This window comes from Capra hircus, chromosome 9 (assembly GCF_001704415.2).
Source record: "Capra hircus breed San Clemente chromosome 9, ASM170441v1, whole genome shotgun sequence".
NCBI lineage: Eukaryota > Metazoa > Chordata > Mammalia > Artiodactyla > Bovidae > Capra > Capra hircus.
In genome coordinates this window covers 54,818,441-54,831,409 of record NC_030816.1, presented here as the reverse complement: position 1 = coordinate 54,831,409, position 12,969 = coordinate 54,818,441, and the positions used below count along the sequence as shown (strand labels likewise).

At 39.0% G+C, this 12,969-nt stretch overlaps 1 protein-coding gene across 3 annotated transcripts in view; it reads right to left on the bottom strand.

Annotated features, from left to right (window-relative positions):
* Positions 1-12,969, bottom strand: part of LAMA2 (laminin subunit alpha 2) — a 677,281-nt gene that overhangs the window by 151,995 nt on the left and 512,317 nt on the right. For all 3 annotated transcript variants that reach the window (XM_005684731.3, XM_005684732.3, XM_018053196.1), the window contains exons 33-34: positions 11,905-12,047; positions 8,476-8,574 (exon numbers count right to left, since the gene is read on the bottom strand). In XM_005684731.3, coding sequence (XP_005684788.2) covers positions 8,476-8,574; positions 11,905-12,047 — 242 coding nt within the window. The remainder of the gene's footprint in view (positions 1-8,475; positions 8,575-11,904; positions 12,048-12,969) is intronic.

Genomic DNA, 12,969 nt, shown 5'->3' with positions numbered 1-12,969 from the left:
TTTCTTCTATTTTCTTTGTGGTTGTTTTGTGTGTGTGTGTTTTTTTTTTAGAATATTTATATCCAGGCAGCACGCATTACCATTAGACACACATTCATTTATTCTCAACAATGCAGCTGTTACTTTCTTGCTTTAGCTCAAGCAGTTCTTACTGTGCCTCTTGAAACCTGCACATAATTTTCTTGGTTGGATATTACTAGTGTCTTTCATTTTCTGCCTTCTTTATGTTATAACAAGAATCTAATGGAGCAAATCTAACTACTAAATAGACAACATTGCTTATTTGCCATCCTCCTGTGCATTTGCAGACTTACAGTTTCCTGCTGAAATTAAATTTCAGATCTAATCATTTACATGATATTCTCAAGGGTCATCTTCAGATACTACTGGTTCTGTATATCCAAGGGTCAGTGAAGTGCTAGGACAAGCTGCTAGGACAGACAGTGCCCAAGGATGGAGACAGTCAACTGACCCTGGGGAAAAATAAGTCAGTGCTATGTGAAATTTCTCCTTAAATATTTCAGGTGTCAGTTTTGAAAGTTCCAAATAAGTATGATTTGTTATACGTTATCTCTCTCTCTCTCTTTTAAATATAATAGTAGAAATGAAAAAATGTTGGCAACTTAAACCTTTTGGAGCTGGTGGGGTAGAGAGTTATTTGTTTAATGATCATGAAAATAAATTTATAATCACGAACTGAAGAAAAAGCACAGTGGTATAACACAATTATAAGAGGAATCCCATCACGCCTGGAATATCACAGAAGGCTTACTGTAGACTTTGATGAGCTGAGGTTTAGTTCAAGGTTAAAGAAAACACAGCTTCCCTGGTGGCTTAGAGGTAAAGACCGTGCCTGCCAAAGTAGGAGAAGCAGGTTCGATTCCTGGGTTGGGTAGATCCTCTGGAGAAGGAAATGGCAACCCACTCCAAATATTCTTGCCTGGGAAATTGCACGGACAGAGGAACCTGGCAGGCTACAGTCCATGGGGTCTCAGAGTGGGACATGACTTAAAGACTAAACAACAACAAAAGAAAACCTGTGCAGAAAAGCTCTGTGGTGGAATGAAATGTCTGAGAATTAAGATACAGGCAGAGAGAGGAGAGTGTGTTAAGAAGGAATATAGTGTCAAAAGTGGCAATTGCAGTAGGAAGTTCAAGTAAAATAAAGCTTCCACTGGATTTAGTGACCAGCTTGCCATTGATTACCTTGTCAAAACAGTTTTGGGAGCAAGCTGGGAGTGGAACTCTAGACTACAGGAAGTGAGATAAAGCAGAGCTGTCTCCAAGTTTTTCAAAAAACTTGGCTGTGAAATGAAAGATGGAGGTCAGGACAGTAGCAATAGAGGTGCATACAGAGTTATCATCAAAAAGCATCTCAGTATTCCATACTGATCACAGTGCCTGATGTTACAAATATGTTACATATGATTGCCATACTCAAGCAACTTACATTCCAAGTGGGAAATAAAATGATAATAAATTAAAATACATTTAAAAGATATATAATTATGCAATATTTGCTTATATAATATTTGTATATTATAGATAATAAGTGTTTAACATATTAATTTTGGGGAGGAACATTATTTTTTTAGCAATGGCTTCCCTCCTAGCTCAGTGGGTAAAGAATCTGCCTGAAAGGCAGGAGACCTGAGTTCAATTCCTGGGTCAGGAAGACCCCCTGGAGAAGGAAATGGCAACCCACTCCAGTATTCTTACCTGAAGAATCCCATAGACAGAGGAGCCGGGCAGCCTACAGTCCATGGGAGGTCGCAAGAGTTGGACATGACTTAGTGACTAAACCCCCACCTGCCATTAGAGAACTTAACTGCATCATGAAAAAGATAAGCACAAAATATATAAGCACCTGAGGGAGAGATGGCAGCTTATACTAGCTATGCAGGATCAGACTCACCAGATATTTTAACAATTAAAGTGTATTAATCATAAAGCGACTGGTCAGATAACAAAGCCGAGAGAAGGATTGTCAAAAAGATTGACTATACCAGTGAAAGCACTTTCCATAGGACAGGGAGCTGTAAGCACTGCATAACTCTAGGCTGACAATAGTTTTCAATTTTGACTGGCATCAGAATCATCTGGAAGCTCATGAAAGTCCCGTTGTTGTTTAGTCACTAAGTCATATCTGACTCTTTGAAATCACATGGACAGTAACCCACCAGGCTCCTCTGTCTATGGGATTTCCCAGGCAAGAATTCTAGAGTGGGCTGCCCTTTCCTTCTCCAGGGGATCTTCCCAACCCAGGAATCGAACATGCATCTCCTGCATTGCAGATGGATCCTTTTACTGCTGAGCCACCTTTATATTGTGCATCAGACTGATTACCTCACATTTGGGGGTGAGACTGGCATCAGGTATTTCCAAGATACAGTTCTAGTTTAAGGCACTGTCTCCTCTAACACAGCCGCAGATACTAGGAAGTCACGGCCCCTGTACTCATATTCTGATCGCATCTGCTGAACCATTCATGGCTATGAGATAAAGGTATTGGTAGATTCAGCCGTTGGGAAGATTCCCTTTAGCAGGGCATGGCAACCCCCTCCAGTATTTTTGCCTGGAGAATCCCCATGGATAGAGGAGCCTGGTGGGCTACAGTCCATAGGGTCACAAAGAGTTGGACACAACTAAGCAGTTAAGCACAACACAGGCGTACACATTGGACATTTACATAATTTAGTCTTCTAGTTATAATTCCATGGGTATCAATACAACTTTTAATTATCGTGCAGCTTGACCACAGGAAAAGAAAGAATTGATCATTTTGACTTGAATATTGAAGGTCTCCATGATTTTCTGGTGGGGACAAGGTTAATTAATAAGTGAGGATTTCCTTTTTATTTCTTCCCCATCCTCACTTCATCATGGAGATATTTAGTTACAGAAATCTTATTTCTAGGCTTTTCAAGTTACAAAATGTGAAGAATGGGTGGATAAAAATGGTATTGAAGTGTGGAAATGGGGAAAAAGAATACTTTCCAGTGGAGAAATCTGGCAAACACGACCGCAGCCAGGTGATCAAGATAAACACCAATAGTAATAAGACATACTGATTACATGGGTTCTTAATATGACAGGATAAAATGATACATTATCTCTGTGGTCTTTCCCACACAGACCCATATCTCTATTCTAATCATGAGAAAAACATTAGGCAAACCCCAATCGAGGGACATCATACAAAATACATGAACTTGTCAAAACTGTCAAAATTATCAACAAACCAGGAAAGTCTAAGAAGCTGTCAGAGTCTAGAGGACACAATCTAAGATGGTATGATGATTAAATGTAATGTAGTGTCCTGGATAGGATCCTGAAATATAGAAAGACATTAAGTAAAAGTGAAGAAATCTGAATAAAGTAGAGTCTTCACTTAATAATAATAATCAATCAATATTAGTTCATTGGTTGTGAAAGATACATCATACTAATATATTAACAGTAGAGGAAACTGGGTATGGAGTATATGGGAAATCTCTGTACTATCTTTGCAATAACTATTCTGTAAATCTAAAACTATTTTAAAATAAAAAGTTTGTTAAAATAGTATTAGAATTAACTCAAATTGCATAATAGATCTAAATATAAAATGCAAATTATAAAACTCCCAGATAACATAGTATAAAATTTAGATAACTTTAGGTATGGTGATGACATTTTAGATATTATCAAAGCAATCAGTCAAAGAAATAACTGATAACCTGGGCTTCATTAAAATTAAAAATTTTCACTGTGATGAATATTGTCTAGAGAAGGAGAAGGCAAGTCACAGACTGTTATCTTATAAAAGACTGTTGTCCAAAATACACAAAGAACACATAACAGTGATAGCAAACTTTGATTAAAAAATTAGAAAAATCTTGTCTTAGTCATTTAAGTGAACTGTTAGTCACTTAGTCGTGTCCAACTCTTCGCGACTCCATGGACTGTAGCCCACCAGGCTGCCCTGTCCATGAAATTCTCGAGGCAGGAATACAGGAGGGGTTATCTATTCCCTTCTCTAGGGGATTTTTCCAACCCAGGGATCGAACCTGGGTTTCCCACATTGCAAGCAGACTATTTACCAACTCAACCACCAGGGAGACCCAGATGGTAGAGTCTGCTACTATAACAAAATACCTCACATTAGGTGGCTTGTAAATGACAGAAGTTTTTTCTCACAGTTCTAGAGATCAAGAAGTACAAAATAACATCTCATAGGTAGTGTCTTTTCACTTTGTGCTTACATGGTCAGGACAGGGCAAAGGATCTCTTTTGGGGCCCCTTTTATATGGGACTAATTGCAGCCAAAGATGGAGAAGCTCTATATACTCAGCAAAAACAAGACCGGGGGCTTACTGTGGCTCAGATCATGAACTCCTTATTGCCAAATTCAGACTCAAATTGAAGAAAGTAGGGAAAACCACTAGACCATTCAGGTATGACCTAAATAAAATCCCTTATGATTACACAGTGGAAGTGAGAAATAGATTTAAGGGACTAGATCTGATAGACAGAGTGCCTGAAGAACTATGGATGGAGGTTCATGACATTGTACGGGAGACAGGGATCAAGACCATCCCCATGGAAAAGAAATGCAAAAGAGAAAAATGGCTGTCTGAGGAGGACTTACAAATAGCTGTGAAAAGAAGAGAAATGAAAAGCAAAGGAAAAAAGGAAAGATATAAGTATCTGAATGCAGAGTTCCAAAGAATAGCAAGGAGAGATAGAAAGCCTTCCTCAGCAATCAATGCAAAGAAATAGAGGAAAACAACAGAATGGGAAAGACTAGAGATCTCTTCAAGAAGATTAGAGATACCAAGGGAACATTTCATGCAAAGATGGGCTCGATAAAGGACAGAAATGATATGGACCTAACAGAAGATATTAAGAAGAAGCAGCAAGAATACACAGAAGAACGGTACAAAAAAGGTCTTCACGACCCCGATAATCATGATGGTGTGATCACTCACCTAGAGCCAGACATGAGAAGTCAAGTGGGTCTTAGAAAGCATCACTATGAACAAAGCTAGTGGAGGTGATGGAATTTCAGTTGAGCTATTTCAAATCCTGGAAGATGATGCTGTGAAAGTGCTGCACTCAATATGCCAGCAAATTTGGAAAACTCAGCAGTGGCCACAGGACTGGAAAAGGTCAGTTTTCATTCCAATCCCAAAGAAAGGCAATGCCAAAGAATGCTCAAACTACTGCACAATTGCACTCATCTCACATGCTAGTAAAGTAATGCACAAAATTCTCCAAGCAAGGCTTCAGCAATACGTGAACCGTGAACTTCCTGACGTTCAAGCTGGTTTTAGAAAAGGCAGAGGAACCAAAGATCAAATTGCCAACATCCACTGGATCACCGAAAAACCAAGGGAGTTCCAGGAAAACATCTATTTCTGCTTTCTTGACTATGCCAAAGCCTTTGACTGTGTGGATCAGAATGAACTGTGGAAAATTCTGAAAGAGATGGGAATACCAGACCACCTGACCTGCCTCTTGAGAAACCTATATGCAGGTCAGGAAGCAACAGTTAGAACTGGACATGGAACAACAGACTGGTTCCAAATAGGAAAAGGACTATGTCAAGGCTGTATATTGTTACCCTGTTTATTTAACTTCTATGCAGAGTACATCATGAGAAATGCTGGGCTGGAAGAAGCACAAATTGGAATCAAGATTGCTGGGAGAAATATCAATAACCTCAGATATGCAGATAACACCACCCTTATGGCAGAAAGTGAAGAGGAACTAAAGAGCCTCTTGATGAAAGTAAAAGAGGAGAGTGAAAAAGTTGCCTAAAGCTCAACATTCAGAAAACTAAGATCATGGCATCTGGTCCCATCACTTCATGGCAAATAGATGGGGAAACAGTGGAAACAGCGTCAGACACGACTGAAGCGACTTAGCAGCAGCAGCAGCAGCTTTACTCAAATATCACCAAAGCTTAGAAGCAACCAAGGTGTCCTTCAGTAGGTGAATGGGTAAATAAACTTGGTACATCCAGAAAATGGAACACTGCTGCTACTGCTAAGTCACTTCAGTCGTGTCCAACTCTGTGCGACCCCATAGACGGCAGCCCACCAGGCTCCCCCGTCCCTGGGATTCTCCAGGCAAGAACACTGGAGTGGGTTGCCATTTCCTTCTCCAATGCATGAAAGTGAAAAGTGAAAGTGAAATTGCTCAGTCATGTCCGACTCTTAGCGACCCCATGGACTGCAGCCTACCAGGCTCCTCCGCCCATGGGATTTTCCAGGCAAGAGTACTGGAGTGGGGTGCCATTGCCTTCTTCGAAATGGAACACTACTCACCACTAAAAAAAAAAAAAGAGCTATCAAGACACCAAAAGACATGAATCAATATTCAATGTACATTACTAAGTGAAAGAAGGCAATTTTGAAAGGTTGCATACTGTATAATTCTAACTATATGATATACGATATACAGAGACAGTAAAAAGAGCAGTGGTTGCCAGGGGTTAAGGAGGGAGAGGTGAAAAGGCAGAGCATGGGGGACTTTTAGAGCTGTAAAAGTACTCTAAATGACACTATAAAGGTGGAGACATGTCATTAAACATTTGTCAAAATCTATAGATTGTACAACACCAAGAGTGAACCCTAAAGTAAGCTATGATTTTGAGTGATAATGATTTGTCAGTGTAGATTTATCTGTTGTAACAAATGTATCACTCTGTGGGGGGAAGTTGATGATGCGGGAGGCTATTTGTGTCTTGGGTCAGGGGAGCATATGGAAAAATCTCAGTATTTTCCAGTCAATTTTGCTTTACACTACTCAAAAATACTAAGTCCATTTTAAGAAATTTAGTATGGGAGAGGCTTCTGGGAAGATGAAAGGATGTAGGTCAAGAAATAACAGAGTAATAGTAACAGTAAAGACTCAGACCATTTGGCTGTAATCAGCTCAGTGACAGCAACAACAGTGTCAGTTTTGCTTATACCTCTTTTCCCAGTGTCTGTCATTCTGTTATAGTATCTAGAACATATTCACTCCTTAGGAAGGATTATGAATCAGTGAATGAAATGCCACCGTTCCATGGAATTTTTCCCTAATCACCCTTAACAAGACTAAATTAATCCATTTATGTGTACTTCTCAGTTACATTCTTTTATTTCATGCTGTATTACATATTTACTTGCACTTGTCTCCACACACTTAAATGCTTATGTACACACACACACCCACACCCACACACACACACAGGAGACTACAAGCTCCTTGAAGACAGACTGGGCCTCGTTTTTATCTGTTACCTGCCAACACTTAGCTTGGGCTTTGTATGTGGGGAACATTTGTGTGTGCCTGTTAAACTGAGATTACTTTCCCATGATCCGCTTACAAGTTCTTATTTAGTGTATTCACAGAACAAACATAAAATTGCAAAATATTACATTGATATGAGATAAATGGACTCACTAATCTAATATCTAACTACCTTTGGCAAGAAATTTTGTATTTGTACATTCCACATCACTGGGAAGACATCCTGAAAAAAAGTGTTTAGTAGGCTATTTGTAACCTGAGGGACATTGAGCAGCATCATGTGCTGAGAATTCCATTTGATTTCCCTGTGGAAATTCTAATAAGCCAGCAGCAGGTTAGGTGGAAATGGTATTGCAACCATGGGAATCCATAAACTAAGTCCTCCTGACGTCCTTGAATACAGCCATTCCTAAGTCATTTTGGTATTATGGCCTGAGGGATTTCTTCTTTAAAAAACGGACTAGATAATCTGCAAGAACCTTCTAGCTCCAGTATTTTTTGTCATTTAAAGTTCTCTGAGAACCAAAACGGACCCCTGAATTCCAGGCCAGTTTTCCAGTTCATGCATTTTTCTGGCCACAAGATGGCGAACTTTATGCTGTTTTCTTATTCTCTGCGAGGGAAAAGAACCTTAACCCTCCCGCAGTTTTGAAAATTTAAAACTCCCAATATCTTAAAAAGTCTGATAAACACAACATGGATTTGCATTCTGACTCTAAAAAGTGTCTTAAGGGCTTTGGATTTTCTTGATAAAGAAGATTTCCTCTGTTGTGGGGCAATACAGATTTAGACTGTATTTCTATTAATATACAAATGCAAATATCCCATGATAAAATCAAAGAGACTACAAGCATTTTCATTTGCTTATCTTTTTCCTTGTGTAGTCAGAGACAGGGGTTTGGGAATCCAGAATCTATGGAAGCTAGTGGATAGAGTTCTCAAAATATACTGTCATTCTGGTATTTCTAAACATTGGCCTTGATACTTCCCAAGTCTCTATCCCAATCTTTTCTTGTAGTACTGGGTTCTCAGATTTTATCTGAGGCAGAAGTAGCAAGTCAAAAATACATCAATTGCATGCACCAAATTTGGATTTAGGAAGAACAAGATTTGCATTTCAGAAATTTGAAGTAATTTTCCTTAATTATATATAATCTGTCTGCTTTAAGAAGAAGCATGATTTTGTCAACTTACCCTGGTCAGAAGTTCATTCATTTCTGTCACCAGTGTGTTCAGACTGCCTTCTGCCAACTGAATGAGTCTCTCTGGGGCCTGCTGAGGTGACAGCAAATGCTGAAAAGAGATTTCATTCCATATGATTTTGAGTAAATAGTCTTGCAGCGATCATAGGTTGAACATTTAACAGAACATATTTTTCCTTTATATACAAAGAACTTAGCTTTCTCACCTTCAAAGAAGAGAGCAACTATTTCAACTGGGCACTTACACACACAGCACTGTGCAGAATAACCTGGCAAATAACACAAACTGCTGCAGTTTATTAAGACATTACTACGTGCCAGGTCTGTTGGTTTTGCGTTGTCTCATTTAGTTTTTACAACAGCTCTATGAGATAAAAATGTTACTTCATTTTGTAGATAGAAAACTGTGGCTTGAAGAGACCCAAAAGCATAGCCAGTAAGAAGTAGAGGCAAGATGAACCATGTCTGAATCTTTAAGGCCTCTACATTAGTCACCAGAGATAGTTTATAGGTTTATCACTTCTTTCTTTGAGGACAAGAGCCCTGACAGAGGGACCTGGCTGGGCGCTAACTAACTGCGTGGTGTCAGCGTTGTAGGAGCTGGCCTGGTACTCACAGCTGGTACATTTTCCTCTCTTATTGAGCATTATCAATCTCACAACACTAACAGTAGATGGGATCACTCTGTGACAGTGATGAATGAAACAAAAAATGAGACCACTCCATAATCTTGTCTAAACGCAGATAAAAACACAGTCTCTGTGCAGACCACAAAAATACCCTGAATCCCATTTCCTGGCTAATATGAGTGACCACTGCTTCCGCACTAACTGTAGCTTTAACTTCTCTTTTTCTTCCTTCCTTCTAGATAAGATTCATTAGAATACTTAATTACAGAATTATTTCCACTTCCTATGAGCACCCAATCCAATACAAACCTCTGTTTCCTTGAAACTGCTCCCCAATTCCTTAGCATAAACCCCAGTACTCTGAGTGATTTTAAATGCCCTGTTACTGAGGCACACCCAAATCCCACATGCTGGGCAGTGTCCTTTGTGGCATCAAGTTAGTGAATCCAGGTCATGTGTGTTCCAGGTCATCTGTGACTGGAACCCACAGAGCACTGACACAGTTAAAGGGACCGAATAAAGGGTATATCTAACTTGCTTAATGGTTTATAATATTAAAATGGGATTCCAGATATTAAACAATGGAAGAGGAACACAAACAGAATCAAGAAAGATTGGAATTTAAGGAAAATAAAATCATTCTAACCAACACCCAGCCATAAGGAAACAGGTAATTGAACCCTCTGGCTTGGTTGAGGTCCACAGATTGGAATGTCTTCCAGAGGGCCCTTCAGAAATTCATTCATTGCATAAGTTATTACTTTAAATTTTTTTATGTCCCACTGAAGTATTTGCTTCTCTAGCTCAATTTTCTGTCTTTGTGTTCTTCCCATATATAATAACTGGTCAGCATTTTATTAGAACTTTTTGCATTCCTGAATGCTAGGCTTCTAATGTAAACTCAGATTCCTCTGCCTGGCATTCAAGGTTGTCCTTCATACCACCCAGCCCCACTAAAGCCTCCAGTCTTATCTTTCACTAGCAGACTTGACTTCTAATGTCTCCAAGACAGGTCTTGCTCATTCACACTTCTGCCTCTGTGCACATGGCTCTCGTGGATTCAGTGGCAAGAGTATGCATGGATGGGCTAGGGGTCAAAGAGATCTCACCAACAGTGGCCTGAGCTGTTTACCCTCTGAGCTGTGTGAAGGTGGTGTCATTGTCTCAGGCCTTACAGTCACACTGACCCTTTTCAAATCTCAGCTCTGTACCTAGCAGCCATGTGACCTTTTGTTGCACCTGAAACTTCTCTATGACTCAGTGTCCCTGTCTGACTATGTGAGAAAAATGTAGATAATTCATTACTCCTTTCCTACTTCTTGGATTTTTGGCAGTCTATGTGTGATAATTCATGTAAGACTTTAGTCAATTGCCTAGCACAGATACACTCATCAATACATGCTACCTATTTTTGCTATCATCATGACCAGTTTTTTCTTCTAGTAAATAGGGATAATAATACTTACTTTAAAAGCTGTGGTCTGAATTAAAGAATGTATTTCCTAGAAGACTATCTGCCAGTGCCTAATGAATAAATCTTAGACATTTTCCTCCAGTCTTACCAATAATTCTCTGCCTGTTGAAATTGTTTCTATCTTTCAAGTTTAACACAAATTACACTTTCATTAATGATATATTTTCCCTGCTTACTCTGGATCTTATCTATTTCTCCGATCTTAACACTACTGTATGTAAAATGCCTATAAAGCTCGTGGTAATAGTTTTGCTAATTGTTTAATTACTTTTTTAAACCATATAGACCCTAACCTTCCTAAAGGTAGTGACTGCATGCATTAGGGGTTGTGAAACCCTCAGAGAACCAAGTACAGTACTGGGCATTCCAGACTTTCTCAATAAATATTTGGTAATTGACTGATAGTATATAAGTTGTCACTTTTCATCTCTCTTTTTTTTTTTTAAATCAGATGAAACAACCTTAATTTCCTTAACATTTCTGCTGTATTCCATCAACTACTGAAAGCTGTAACAATGTCTTAGAATGGGGTTTCCCCTGCAACAAAAATAGTTCCTGTTGAAGTACTTTCAAATGTCTCCTCATTCTCCAGTACAAAATTTTCACCTTGCGTTTTCATTTTGATAGTAAACTTACATGTTAATGCAAGCATTTCTGGAACCTAGGCTGGGAACCTGGGAGATTCACATGACCACCTGCTCTCAGTGTCTACATTGGCATGCCTGTTTGATCATAGGGCAGACTGCACATATAAATTGTGCAAACTTGTCAAATGATGCCAAATGGCATTTCAGGTCCTCTCACAAGGAGTTCTCTAGTTCAAATTGTGGAAAGGTAGAATTGAGTTACCGCATGCCATGTGCTGATGAAAGAACCTGCGAGGAAGTAGTTAGCATCATTCTCTTGTTGTAAGTAGCAATTTGCATTCAGCAAAAATCATGTTACTTTATATTAATGTTTTTAATTTGAATTTTATTGGTATTTAAGACTTTTGAAAGAATTAATTTGTTTTGATTTTATAGAGCTATTAAGTATAAGGAGTTCATATCTGATTTTATGTTTGCACATATTTAACATACATAATAAAATTGATTTAGGCCAAACACTGGGGGTACATGAGCCTCTTTTCGCTTAAGAGCAATCAGTAAATTGTAGTTTCAAGTCTGAAAAACTGGTTTAGAAAGCGTCTGAATTTCCCTAATAGCGGCCTGCCTTAATTTGGGGCAATGGGAAGTGCATTTACCAATTAGGGCAATTCCCCCTGGGGAAGCTTCTGTCATCTTTTATCCCAACTTTTGCTGTTACCGCTCCAACCTACCTTGAGTTCCTGAGTCATATTTTCAAGACCATACAGAATTTTATATGGAGCGGGCAGCGGGCCAGTGAGGTTGATGCTTGTGGCCATCTGCTCCAGGCGAGCCAAGTCACCGAGAAGAAGGCCGGTGCATTCATCTCCACAAACTGTGAAAGGGAAATGGCAAAGAATATTGACTTCTGCTAAGCATCCCAGACAGATGTACAAAGATTTCAGCTACGAAATATTTTATGGGCTAAGTATCCTTCTGAGAAAGATGATGTTTCTCATCTCAAATAATTAACACTTTTAAAAGATGAAAACAACAACAAAAGAGCAGACATGCGTGTCTCCCAGAACCTGAGACATGGATGATGAGATAAACTGAGGAGCCAGAGAAGAGGGGCCAATGGATTTTGAGAGGAAATGAGTGCATTGCCTAAGAACTAAAGAAGATGTAAGACCCGGAATACAGCATTTATAAATACCCCAGAAATGCCACCTGATCAGTGTACATAAAATCCATAACTGGGAATAAAATATGCTTTGGAATCTAAAAATGTATACATTGGTCCCTGAGATAGAGCTGTGGAGAATCTGTAGCAATTGGGTCTCCGCATGCTTCATGTATTAAATATGCAAAACCTGTATGACTCTTTAGCTTAACTTCTAATGATAAGTTTTTTTTACAAGTCAAAAGAACTCTTCTCTTTCCAATTTGTGGGTTTTTTTCCCCCTTCCTGATGAAATCTATTTATTTACTTACTTATTCACTTACTTACTTACGTATTTGCCAACTATTCCTCTTCAGTCACTCAGTGCATTATCGCTCACTATTAGAGGCAGTCCCACAGATTTCTCCTTTGATGATTAACCTAACCCTGTCTTGTGGATAAATAACTGCCGAAAGTCAGGAAAACTTTATTCTTGAAGTAGCAAAGAGTGCTAGTGTTCTACCTATATATTTTTTCAATAATTAGAAAGAGGGATTATTCAAAGTTGGTAGGGATGAAAGGGGCCTGGATGGTAGTAGAGAGAAAAAAAAGGTTTCTTCACCACTATCACACTAGCTCATAAACAGTACAATTT